General features: G+C 42.3%; 1 protein-coding gene across 2 annotated transcripts in view; it reads left to right on the plus strand.

The window, feature by feature from the left end:
* The first annotated feature begins 1,116 nt into the window (after window positions 1-1,116).
* The window catches only part of CDYL (chromodomain Y like), a 51,315-nt gene continuing 38,328 nt past the window's right edge, over window positions 1,117-14,103 (plus strand). The window contains exon 1 of one of the 2 annotated variants that reach the window (XM_072152511.1): window positions 1,117-1,500. In XM_072152511.1, coding sequence (XP_072008612.1) covers window positions 1,477-1,500 — 24 coding nt within the window. In that variant the 5' untranslated portion in view covers window positions 1,117-1,476. The remainder of the gene's footprint in view (window positions 1,501-14,103) is intronic. The other variant, XM_072152512.1, reaches the window with a different exon arrangement.

The following is a 14,103-nucleotide window of genomic DNA, read 5'->3' on the forward strand; positions in this document are numbered from 1 at the left end:
CAGCAAATTACCAACTTCCAGAAGGCCGTTTGTAATTAGGGGTCATCTGTAAGTCGAGTGTTCTTAAGTTGGGGACCGTCTGTATCTATGACTTCTCCTAGACAATGGGGCACATTTACTAAGGGCTTTGTTGGACTGTGCACCTTCTTTTAGACTAAAACGGCTTGCACAGGTATCTAAGAAGTGTCTGCGCCGATTGGTGAACATGTCTGGCCAGTGTAGGGAAACGACAGATTCATGATTTCTGGCGCACGTTCCTAGTGAATCGCTGAACGCAGCCTTATACACGGAAATAGCACTTTTAGTGCATTTTCCGACTTTCTAAGTAAATGTGCCCAATATCTATCTTCTGGTATTTCAACAAGTCAAAACCTCTCAATTCAAGTCTCCGCATGTTGGCCAATGGCATCATCTGGTGAAGAAAGTTCCTCTACCACACCAACTTACATGGACTATCTTATAATAAGAAAACAGTTTAGTTTACTCTAGTACCCATGTGATAGATACTCTGAGCTATTCCTGAACATCACATTTCAAAACAACCTCCATACAACTATAATGTCTCAGGATCCCTTCAATTTTATGACCTACACATTGAAACAAACCCTTATATGTGATATTGGACACGTTTGGTCTTCATAGTCATTGATATCTCTCCATGCATTGTGCTTCCATGGATGGTTGTGTTTGTCTGTAGAGGAGGAGATATGTTGTTGCAATATTATAAATAAACTGCGTACTGTCTTAAGTTATAGGTTATTATCCCCAACCTAGCTGTAACACTTTCCAAATGTTGGATACCTGTCCACATATTCCCAATTTGGGAGCTGTCCTACTGCTAGTTTAGGGAAGCAACAGTGTGCCTGAAAGGATTTCTGAGAGTCACAGATGAGGTCATACTTTGTATGTGCTTGGTGCCATGAGCTCAGGCAAGCCATGTGGCAGGATGGGCAGCTGTGGGCTTGAGTTGGCAAGTGAAGACTCCCCAACACTGAAGCCCGCTCCCCAAAGGAGGGAAGGTCGGTGTACGATGCAGGGGGTGGGTGCGAGTTGGAAGGACAATGGGAGGGGGCAGTAGGAGGGGAAAAACAGCGACCTAGCGACTCCGACGAAGAGAGGAAGGAGGGAGGGGTGTAATAATGGAGGTGGGCGGTTCGGTGCTTGGTGCTGAAGGATACACTGAAGCAGAAGAAGATCGCTGAGCTCGGATCGCTCTTTTACACCCGCCCTCCCCCTCCCTATCTGCGCTCGATTGTGGATCCTGTGGAGAGCCGGGGAGCCGCCGGAGCGCTGAGCGTATACCCAGGCACATATACACGGCTCGGTGTGCCCGTGTGAGTGTGTGAGGCGACTGCGCAGCTCCTGTGCGCACACTACTAGCACACTGGCATTTCAGAGGAGGCCAAGCACCCACAACTGAGAGAAAGTACTCAGCTCAGCCCGGCGGCGGCTCCCAGACCCCCGGCCCCCACCAGCATGGCTTCCGAGGAACTCTATGAGGTACAGTAACCCGGCGGGGAGGAGGGCGGCTAGACGGTGACCCTTGCAGGCAGCTCTTTCCCCCTCCCTCCTCCCGTGTGCCCACATTCCGGGGAGTGCGTCTCCCGGTAGTTGTGCTGTGAGTGGAGTTACTCCGTCCCTGCTTCCTCCCACCGGCAGCTGCACCTTCATCTTCCTCCTCCTCTTCCTCGTACTCCGTGCGGCTCTAGCAGCGCTCATCAGCAAGCAGTTTGCTGGACAGAAATCATGAGGAGAGCCAAGTGGTCGCCCGGCCTTCCTCCTCCTCCTCCTGTGATGAGGAAGATGAGGGGAGCTGCCGTGACAGTGACTTTGCTGTGTGATCCGTGCAGGGAGAAGTAGCTGCCATGTCTCTGAAGGAGTTGGGTGAACACTTTGTAAACTCCTTGTACGTCATATGGGTGCAGGACCCGGGCTGTGAGGAAAAGTCATCCTTCTGAATGTGCTGAGGCAGCAGCAGGCACGTAGCGTGTGCAGGAGGGAGGGCAGACACGTGTGGCTGGGGACAGGGGCAAACTACTGGCAAAGTCCTGAGCTGCAAGTGCTGGCACACCCTCTAGGCTGCCAGGGCTGAGGCCACCATGCCATCCTGCCTTCCAACCTGGTGATAAGATGGCCAACAAGTCAAGACTTGATAGAAAGTGCAGGAGTTGGATTATTAATTTGATGGTCAGGATCATAAACGATCTCAAAAGGTTCAGTTGGCTAAGCCATTGTGGCTGAACCTCACCCATAGGAAATGAAGAGTAGAACCCATTACTGTGGCCATCTATTGTAAAAGGGTAGAGCAGATGGGATTCAGTAGTCTGGCTATTAGTAACTACACAGTAAGAACTTCCAGAGTCACTACAATCAGTAGTGGCATAATTCTGAAATATATCAATGCACCTTGAGTACATTGCATCAGCTGATTGAATTGGAAACTCATAGTTTTCTTATCTAAGTGTCCATCAAAGACATCTTGGCTCCATACAAAAGAAAAAACACTCCCTTTCCACCAGAAATTATCTGTATTGAACCGCTCCACAGTTTTTCCTATTTGCTCTGAGTTACTGCTGCAAAATTCAACCACTAGCCAGCTCTACAACGAGTAGAATGTAGAGGCAGTGGGGCAGCTTCATGAAGAGATCTTGGAGCACAGCAGCTCCACTAGCGCTTCAAGTCTTGCCATGTTTTCTATAGCACACTTGTATAGCACATAGCAGCATAAATCCAATATTTAATATACTGTACTCATGGCTGTTATTTTAAAGGACCGTGTGTCCGGTCCATTACACAGTAGAGTGTGTCCTAGTCCTAAACCGTTTTTCACTGATCATCCCAAATCTAATTCATGAGTATCCAGTAAAAATGGATGCCAGACAGATAAAGATTGGTCAAGAGAAATGATTGTTAACGCCAGTTTCACATGGTTGACCATTGGCTCAGTTGTGGGCATCAAGACTGAGGCCAGGGGTGGAAACGCTGAGCAATAATTAACAAATTTCAGGTGTAAAACTCGCAGCACAACTGTGCTTCACGGCAGGTTTTTTTTTTTTTACAAAGAATATGGATTGGATTTCTTATAAATCCTATCCCTCAGGCCTCATGCATAAGACTATGTAATAAGACCGTTAGCTGGCGCCTTTTTTTTTTCTTTTTACAGCCACATTTATTTGCATTGCACTTGCTTACAATGTGGTTGGCCATGCCAACTACCCATCTACGCGCTCCAGACAGTCCTTTCCTAACAATATCGGTGGTGTCAGCGATACATTACTTGCACAAAAGTGACCAGAAATGCCTGGCTTCTGCTGCACTTTGTGACTCCCCACAATAATGTTCAGCCCCAGCGAGTACATGTGATTTTGTGACCATAATTTCCTCGGGGAATGCCTGTACAGTCCCGAAGTATTGGCATTCAGAGAGGCCATGGCTTATAATTGCTCTGCCCACAATGATCCGAAAGGTCACGATGGAGCTGTGTCCATGCACTGCCCTGGCATACAGGAAGCCTAGAGCAAGGCTTAACGGTACCCTCCACACCACAGTCAGTCAGTGCCAGTGTGTGAGGAGATGTCAGGAGTTGCACCACCTGTATTGTAGAGAATGCTTTCGTCCTTATAGCCTGGCAAGTACATGGACAGTCTGTGCATGACACCTCAGACTGTTTTGGAGGAGTAAAACTGCCGAAACAAGAGTCTTAGACACTTGTACAGGCGTTAATGTGACCTGTAGTTGTACATACGTCACTCGTATACGGCAATGGCCACACAGAGCAGTACAGTGTAGAATTCATGAGCCCTTCAGCTATGGCAACTAGCAGGTTTCGCAGATGGTTTAAGTTTCCTATTTAGTAGTATTTTAAGATGGTCTCTTATTGTTAGAATATTGCTCCTCTTGATACATTTCTATTGATCCAATGTTATTTAGTGTCTTTATCAGTGCAGAGTTGCTAGCTCTGTCCTTGGCTAAGGCTGGAGAGTTTATGTTCTGGGACTTATTGGCTATTATTTTAATTTTCTTTAACCCCTTAACAACGTGGTCATTTTGCACCTTCCTGACATGACCCATTTTTTTCAAATATGACATGTGTAAATGGTTATAACTTTGGAAAGCTTTAACATTTCTAAGCCTCAAAATCACCTACATATTTAGGTTTGTTTTTTCACATTTTCATAATGTGAAAAAACATACTTTTGAGGGACCCTTTGTTAAAAAATAAAAACCCCAACATATGTAAAACAAATTTTATAAAGCTTATTATTCCTTTAAATGTTTCACAGGAGTTAAAACAACATCAGATTTAGAATTTTTTATTATTTGGGCTAAATGAATGGATTTTTCAAATGTACACCTCCTCAGTGCAGTATGGGCACACACCATGGCAATAAATGGAAGGTGCGAAATTTAGAGCACATTTGCATTGTCACTTTTTAAAGGCTTATTTTCTTATTATTCGAGACTAGATACACTTTAAAAATACTTAATTCGATAACAGCTGGGTCCTGCCTGGAGGCAGGGCTTGGTTCACAGAGGACATTGTGCAGCATCGGGGCCCTCAGAGGACCCCAGGGCTGCCATCAGAGGATCGGATCCCCCGTCGCAGGGGAATGATATCCACATTGGAAGCCCCTTGCACGCCACGGTCATGCTTGAGTGCAGCATGCAAGGGGTTAACACTTGGGATTGGTGGAATCTCCAATCGTAGGTGTTACAGGCAGATGCATCTGGCACGGGTCTGCTTGTGGGAAAATGCCATAAGCTGGCATAATTACATCCTTTGCTGGGAAGAGGTCACTGGGTGTCTTTATTTTGGGGTTACAATTGAACTTTTGATGTTATTAATATGGGGCATGAATATTTACGTTTCACTTGAAGTTTGCTTAGGGAAGGTTTACTGTTTTGTTAGCTAGAATGTCACCTGACATGAATACTATGTGATTGTCGTGGGGGGCATGATACTGCATATGTGGGCACCTAAAGAGTAACTATAAAGTTTTTTTTTTTTTCCACAAAGCAATAGCTCTTGGAATGTAAAACAACTTTGCCTATTATGTTTGTTACCTAAATCCAGCAGCTTCTTTGCTATCCTGTCAGAGTGCTGCAAAGGCTGCTTTGTCGCTCTGTGAATCTGTACTTTGTTTATAGTTTGTTTATCTGTCGGTTTCATGGGAGGGGCTGCTGCTCCTTGCTCACTGAGGTGGTGGTCATGTGACAGAGCTCTCTTTGTGTATGTAGCAGTGTTGGATGTGTTTCAAGACCGTGGATACAGATATCTCTTGCACAGAATAGTGAGGTACAAGATCTCCCCTCTTCCGTATTAGTCCCTCCATCCCAGTCTGATTCTACAGAACTTTCTCTGTCTCCCTTTGCAACTCAAGCTGCAGCCTTTCCCCCACCTTGTCATCGGCAGTATCGGCTCTGTGGAAGCTATTAACCCTTAGTGCTCACACAGGACAGGCTGCAGACTGCATGTAACTGGGTTACTGATGATTTCTTCCACGTATTACATGTTCCCTGCTCCTCCATGTGAGGGAAGCTGCCATTCTGGTCACCATATACATCCTGTCTGTGCATTGTGCAGTCTTCAGTGGATTTCCTTGTGGGAAACTAAATGGATTTGATGTTAAATTACTTTGTGAGAGAACACAAGGCATCATGGGATCTCTCAGCAAACTAACTGGCCTCCGCTGATATTAGTCTCCGCCCATTTCACCTCTGGTTTGAAAGATTTTTGTCAAACACCTCCAGAACTTTCAGACCGAAAAGAAGAGGATGAGCAGCACAAAGTAGGCATTATTTTGTTTGTTTTCAAAGGGGGAATCGCATATAATAATTTAGTAAAATCATAACTTTACAGTTATGCTTTAAATGCCGCATTTTACTGTGTTGGGACTCAAGGCAGGCGTTATACAATTTGGCACTACTAAAGAGACATTAAACCAATAAACCACTAAATTCATATGTTATACATCTGAAAAACTGTACACAATGTTCACATGTAGATCAGACATCACGCATGCACAAATAGCACACTACACACATATATCAGAACATAAATTTTACATAGTTTTCTACCTTTACATGATATAGAGCATGGGTGGGCAATTAAGTCTCCCATAGGGCCCTATAATTTGAATTTATACAAAGGTTTATTATTATCCTCTGCACTATTGCTAACATATTTCGAAAGCATGGTTACGCTTAAGATTGGGCATGCTACAAACAATGCCTACCTTTGCTTACCGTACTGTATGGACCTACTTCAGGCTACCATCGTGAGGAAATTTTCCAATTGACTCCTATGCCCTGATGCAGTAATCATCTTTCTAAAGATAATTGAGGGTATGGGCACATTTTTTGCCCAAGTGATGCCGTTGTGTTGTTCCTTAATCTTTTGGTTATTTAGTAGTAATGTTTAATTATGAATATTCTTCTCACTATCACTTTTGTTGTTATATCCTTGATTTATAATCTGCTCCCTTCATGGAACTCATTATAGTTCTGTTAACTAAAATAAGTCATGGACAATTCTCACCAATTACTCAACTTCTTTGCAATGCAGTCGTGTCACTATAAGTGGTGATAACTTTGAACCCTTTAACAAATCTCGGTGATTCTGAGACCTTTATTTTGACATTGTACTTAACATTAGTTGAAAAACTTAGTTTCATAGTTTATACGGTTGAAAAAAGACACTTGTCCATCAAGTTCAACCAAGGAACCAACCAACTTGATATGTTTTACGTTTAGATAAAATTGGAGATTTGGTAAAAAATTGGAAATTCTCTTATTTCAAAATTTTAAATTTTCTGCTTAATTTTCAACTTAAAAAAAGACATATTGTAGCATCCTTTGATCTTTTTAGAAAGTTTATGAGGCTTAAAGGTTTAGCCGCCATTTTCCACATTTTCATGAAAATCACCACAACCTATGTTTTGAGGAACCTGTGGACCTGCTAAGCTTACCCTGCTAAGGGGTAAATCAAAGCTGCTGAGTCTGATCAGCATCAGCCCTGACAGGCGATAGTTTCCACTATAACAGGGGCTCCTATAGATGCCCCAGTTACAGTAGGAAAGTTGTAAAAGGAAAAAAAAATGTAAAAATTTTAAATAACTGTGAAAATGTCTCCCAAGGATCTTTTAGGACCTCGGGGGTCCTAAAAGAGCTGCTCCCACGTACAGCTCTGATCACCTGTCCCCAGTGACAGGTGGGCATTTACCCTGTAACTGAGGCTCTTATAGATGCCTCAGTTACAGGGGAAAGCTTGTAAAATGTAAAAAAAAAAAAAAAAAAAAAAGACCCCCCCCCCCCCCAGGGGTCTTTTATGACCTCATGGGGGACATAAAGTAAAAACACACACACACAAAATTAACCTGTTCACGCTCTGCATCCGATATATCGGACGCTGAGCGCAGTGACATAACGGAGGAGTAGGCGTGGCGTGGAGGAGCGGGGGCGTGGCGTGGAGTAGCGGGCGTAGCGTGGTGGAGCGGGCGTTGTGTGGAGGGGCAGGTGTTGTTCTGCTTAGGTTGTGTACTACCCCCACCATGTCCCAGAAGTCATACACCGACTTGGAGGTATATAATTATAAGGCCTCCGATTTGGAGTCTGCTAGTGGGGACGAGTGTGGGGACGTTTTGTTTGTGCACCTCTTCCTCATAAAGCGACTCTGAGGAACCCCCGAGAAGGCGCTTTCGTAGTAGTGCTGAAGTCCCTAGGTACAAGGACAAGAGAGAGGTTGCATCATGATTCTTGGCACCAGTCTGGTGAAACGGGGCATTGCCATACCCGGAGTAACCCACTGAATGATTTTTGGGGTGTTTATCCACAGTGGGATGAGTTGGGCTGAATACATTTCTTCCTACTTTTTTCCTAAATTTTTTGAAGGGTGCCCTTTCCTAAAATGGGGTCACTACTTGGGGGTTTCTATTGTACTGGTATTGGCGCTCCCCAACACCAGTCTAGTGACAAGGGTGCTCCAAAAGCAAAATTTCGCTCCTTCCCTTTGCATCCCTGCTGTGTGCCCAGCCTGCAATTTTTGGCACATGTGTGATATTGCCGTACTCGGAACAACCCAAAGAATTATTTTTGTGGTGTTTGTCTGAAGTGACATGAGTTGGACACAGTATATTAGGTGTAAAATGACATTTTTGAGATGAAAACTCAATTTTTAATATACACCATTTACTTTGCATTAAATTTTGACCATCATGTTGGGGGTTAAAATGCTCACCACACCCCAAGATAAATTCTTTGACAGGTGTAGTTTCTAAAATGGTATAATTTCTCGGGGGTTTCTATTGCACTGGTACCTTACGAGCCCTGCGAACATGACATGACCCTCTAAATCCAAACGTGTGAAAGCTGAGCTGCAAAAGCAAAATTTCGCTCCTTCCCTTCTCAGCCCTGCTGTGTGCCCAGCCTGTCAATTTATTGGCACATGTATGGTATTGCCGTACTCGGGACAACCCAAAGAATGATTTTTCGGGTGTTTGTCTAAAGTGGCATGGGTTGGGCACAGTATATTAGGTGCTAAAATTATATTTTTGAGATAAAAACGCAATAAAATTTTGACCATCATGTTGGGGGTTAAAATGCTCACCACACCCCAAGATAAATTCTTTGAGGGGTCTAGTTTCCAAAATGGTATACTTTCTCGGGGGTTTCTATTGCACTGGTACCTCACGGGCCCTGCGAACATGACATGGCACTCCAAATCCAGACAGGTGAAAATGGAGCTCCAAAAGCAAAATTTTGCTCCTTTCCTTCTCATCCCTGCTGTGTACCCAGCCTGTCAATTTTTGGCACATGTGTGGTATTGCCGTACTCGGGACGACCCGCAGACCCGCATGGGTGGGATACAATATATTAGGCAGTAAAATTACATTTTTGAGATAAAAACGCATTTTTTACTCTGCACCATTTATTTTGCATTAGATTTTGGCCAGCATATTGGGGGTTAAAATGCTCACCTCCAACCCCAGATAAGTCTTTGAGGGGTGTAGTTTCCAAAATGGTATAATTTTTTGGGGGGTTCTATTGCCCTGCGAACATGACATGGCACTCTAAATCCAAACGTGTAAAAACGGAGCTGCAAAATTTCGCTCCTTCCCTTCTCAGCCCTGCTGTGTGCCCAGCCTGTCAATTATTGGCAGATATTTGGTATTGCTGTACTCGGGACAACCCAAAGAATGATTTTTGGGGTGTTTGTCTAAAGTGGCATGGGTTGGGCACAATATATTAGGCACTAAAATGACATTTTTGAGATAAAAATGCATCTTTTACTCTGCACCATTTACTTTGCATTAGATTTTGCCCAGCATGTTGGGGGTTAAAATGCTTACCCCCAACCCCAGATAAATTCTTTGAGGGGTCTTGTTTCCAAAATGGTGACATCTTTGGGAGTTTTCTATTATACTGTTACTTCAGGGGCTCTGCAAGTACACTGTGGCATCACAAAACATTTGCAGTCAAATTGGCCTTCCAAAAACCCAATGGTACAAACTCTGTTCTGGACATTGCTGTACGACTAAAGAGCAGTTGACTTCCACATGTCTGGTATTACTGTACTCTGAAGAAGCAGGGCAAAAATTTTAGGATGTATATTTACCTCAAATTCCTTCTGAATGTGTCCATTTTAGGGCTAAATGAAAATAATCTTATTCAAAAATTGAAATTTCAAAATTTTCAATCCATTTTTGTTTGCTTCCAGAGAAAGATTTAAAGGGTTAACAGACTTCTCAAATACTGATTTGAATAGGTTGAGATGTTAGGTTCATAAAATGGTGTCACTTGTGGGGATATATAGTACATAGCCTTTATAGAGCACTTCCAAACTGAATTGGTCACAAAAAATTTAGCATTTTTCAAATCTCTTGAAAATCTGAGAAGTTGCTACTAAAACTTGAAACCTTCTCAGATCCGTAAAAAAATGGAAATGTAAAACAAATTATGGAAATAAAAATAAGACCAATGGCAAAAGGTTTCTACAAAAAAAAAAATCGTGGTATGACTTTTTGTCTAAAAAGTCTAACATTTGAAATCTGAAAATTGTAATTTTTTTTCAAAATTTTCCTAAATTATTGAATTTTTACCCCCCCCCCCAAAAAGCAACTGATCACCGAAATGATAATACTAACATAAACTACACTATCTCACGAGAAAACAATCTCAAAATCACAAGGATATCTTAAAGTGTTGAAAAGTTATTACCACATGAAGAGAAACTGGTCAAATTTTAAGAAAAAGGGCTGAGCATTAACTTAAAAACAGGCTGCGTCATTAAGGAGTTAAGCTGTAAACTGGCTACGGCCTTAAGGGGTTACATAGGTATTCCCATTTTAGCTAATAAATGTTATTGTTTCAAAAGATTCTCCAATAAACTTTCTCTATAAATTCTTCACAATTTTCTAGATCTCTGCTTGCTGTCATTCTATAGGAAGCTTCTATGTTTATCTTTAGGGGATAGAAATCTGACCATGGTCACACAGATGCACGGCTAGTTATAAGACACAGCTCTTATTAGTTTCTATGACGCTAAAGAACGATTTCTGCTCACTGGAAGTAAACCATGGAGCTTCCTATAGAATGACAGCAAGCAGAGATCCAGAAAACGTGGAAAAATTGGATAACTTTTCATCATAAAAAAAAAAAAAATCTACATTGATTTGCCGAAATGTGAATACCCCTTTAACTTTTAAATTTTTTTTACTAGAATTACAATTATAAAAATACGCCAGTTCCGGATTACATTGATCTTCATCTTTAGAACAAACCTAAAGAACATATCTTGCACATAACTCGGGGATTGCCTGTATACCAGCATTTTGTGCATACAATAAAGATGATTACTACTGAGGTTTTAAGGAAAATTGCTTTAGTATTTATAGACTTCTTAGGAGCAGAGTGAGTGTTGAGAGGAACTGTTGCCCATGTTAGAAGGGAGTTGGAGCATTCTAAGCTATGTCTGAAAAAAAACATCCGGTCAAAAAACCTGAAAAACATATAACATCTTAAAAAATGCTTATTTACAAGACAATCCCTGCTGTCTTGTAGACATAGCCTAATGCAATTTTTAACGTTTAGAAAGGTATATTTATAGATTGACACATTTACCGTATATACTCGAGTATAAGCCGACCCAAGTATAAGCCGAGGCCCCTAATTTTACCACAAAAACCTTGTAAAACCTATATATTTTTTACTCGAGTATAAGCCGAGTTTGGGGTTTCAGCACATTTTTTTGTGCTGAAAAACTAGGCTTATACTCGAGTATATAAGGTACTTTGTGTTTGTTTGTTTTTTCGCCACTGTATATCATTTATTTCCCTTTCTAATATAATACTGTGCCCAATGGTAGCTTAACAGAAGAGCATCTTTTTAGTTTTGCCTTTAGTATTTTAGTATTTTTTAACTCCAAATAACTACTTTTTGCAAAAGTTGCCTGATTAGTCTAAAAAAAGTGGCTAGGGTTGAATGATGCACCTGGCTTTAGGACTGTTTTTGGTTTTGGCTTATTGTATCGCACAACAATGTGCTAAATTTCTGGCTCACTGGCACGTTTTATTCTTACACAGGGGTGTGGTAACATAAGCCGTACTCTCTTTTTATTCAAGTAGAAAAGTCTCTCAAAGGGAACCTGCACCACGTTTTTTCACAAATACAGGTAGTGGCAGGTTCCTATAGAGCCCTAGTAAATATCTGGCACCCTGCTTTTAGCTAAAAGTAGTTTCCCTCAGAGCTCCATAAAATCAGAGTTATAATCTTGCCTGGTATCTATGCAGCTTTGGAGCGAGTTGAGGGGGCGTGGCCTAATGTCATGTGACCAGGGTGACATCATAAAATGTCCTTAAGCTACTTAATATTAGCAAACTGTACCCCATGTACATATCTGACCACATAAAACAATCGCAGCAGCCTCCATGGACTTCTACTACTCTCCATGCAGGCTGCTGTGATTTCATATGATTGAGATATATACTTAGTATACAGTTTCTAATGCTACTAAAGCTAGAGGACCTGCGATGATGTCACCCATGTCACATTACATTAGAGCTGCATACAGAGATAGCAAGGGGAGGAGCTGCTGGATTCAGCCCGAGGAGGCCACGCCCACCTGGACTCGCTGTAGCCATGCTTACATACCAGGTAAAACTATAAAGTTGAATATATGGGAATCTCAGGGGAATCCTTTTTAGCTAAAAGAAAGGTGGACAGTTTTATTGTACTTTGCTCTGGGAATCTGCCCCATTGTCTGTAGACAGCAATACTCTTATAGAACTGCCTTTACCCTGTAAAACTTAAGAAAAACTATGATATTCAATTTTTAATTGGGTCTTGTTGAGTCTTGCCAAACTGCATTGGGAGTTATTTGCAAGGGATGTGCGGGATAAGTAAGGTCTCATTTTTCTCTTCTGACTATAGGTTATCTGCTGTTGCAACTTAGTCTAATTCAAGTGAATGTCACATAAAAATGGCTTGATAGGCTGCTGGGAAAAATTAGATGACCTCACAGTAAAATGTGTGAATTCTGCTTTGACGGAACCTACTGTTTCAGTGTCTAAAATAATATTCTCTACAGCTAGGAAATAGTCTTTGCCAGCTTCTGTTTGTCAGTAATGTGTTTTGTATGTTTCAACAAACACAAGTCAACTTCCATAAATGTCTGATTCACAATAGAGTTTTATGTTAAATAGTATATAGTTGGCCCATTTGGACTGTTGTGTTTCACTCTTGTGATTTTGTGTACATTTATGTAAAGAAATGATGTGATCTCACATGCTGGGCCTCTTTTCCATGCACAATTCTGGGAGTCTATCATAGCTTTAAAGCGGTTGTCCGAGTTTTGAAAAAAAACTATATGTGGGCGGGAGAGGGCTGCCTAAAACAATAAAGATGTACTTACCTTCCGGTGCCCTCCGGTATCCAGCGCTGCTGTCTCTCTGGTCTGGGCTCCATGTAAATAAACATGGCCGACGGAGCAGCGCTGCATTCAGCTTCCGGCCGGACCCGACAACCTTCCGGCCCCCATACACAATGCTGTGTATAGGGACGGATAGGCGTACCCGGCCACGGCCAGCCGGAAGCTGAATGCAGCGCTGGATACCGGAGGGCACCGGAAGGTAAGTACATCTTTATTGTTTTAAGCAGCCCGCTCCCGGCCACATATAGTTTTTTTTCAAAACTCGGACAACCCCTTTAAACTATTTTAGTATCCTGTCCCGTGCATACATTATAGCACCACTTTCCTTCAGTCGCTGGGGCCCCAAAGCAATTGGATACAGGTCGAATTGGTCAGTTACAATGCAATAGCACAGGGTAGGCATTCAGTGGAGACTATGGCTCTTTTTGTGTCTGTCACTAAGTAGGTTACAGCCAGGTCCTGTCTGGAGGCAGGGCCTGACGTGTACAGACTTTGGACAGCCCCAGGGCACTGACTGGACCCTGGGGCTGCCAGAGAGTGGATCGGATCCCGCAGGTGAGCAGTGCGGCTGGTTCTGATCCAGATTGGAAGTCCCTTACATGCATGGGTCATGCTTGATCGTGGCGTGCAAGGGGATAACACCTGCGATTGGAGCTGTTTCTGCTGGCTCCACTTGTGAGCTGGTGTCAGAAGCATGATGTAATTGTACTGCATGTGTTGGCAAGTTTTGTCACAAGTTGGGAAGGGGTTAATTTGATTGCAGGGTGCTCATGGGTTCCTATGGCCTAACAATGTTTTTATAAGGATATACCAGAGCAATAATAGAATACTTGCAAAAACTGTGAAACTGGCATAATGCACAGCAATATACTTTTAGTGATAGCAAACATAATTTTATTTAACCATAATTTTGAAAGCTCATTTGAAAGCTGAATTGTCCCTCAAAACGTGAGTTTGTGAGATTTTCATGAAAATGAGAAAAATCGCACCTAAAGTTCTAAGCCTCATAACATCCTAGAAAAATGAGAGGATGTCATCATTAAGCAAACATTCCAGAAATGTTAGTTAGTCATCAAGCTTTTTGGGTAGTTTATCTGCCTGGAAAGCAGAAGATTTCAAACTTTGAAAACGTAGAATTTTTCCGAACTTTTGCCAAATTTCATTTTTTTTTTCAGAAC

The sequence above is a fragment of the Engystomops pustulosus genome, chromosome 5 (genome assembly GCF_040894005.1).
Source record: "Engystomops pustulosus chromosome 5, aEngPut4.maternal, whole genome shotgun sequence".
Taxonomy (NCBI): Eukaryota; Metazoa; Chordata; class Amphibia; order Anura; family Leptodactylidae; genus Engystomops; species Engystomops pustulosus.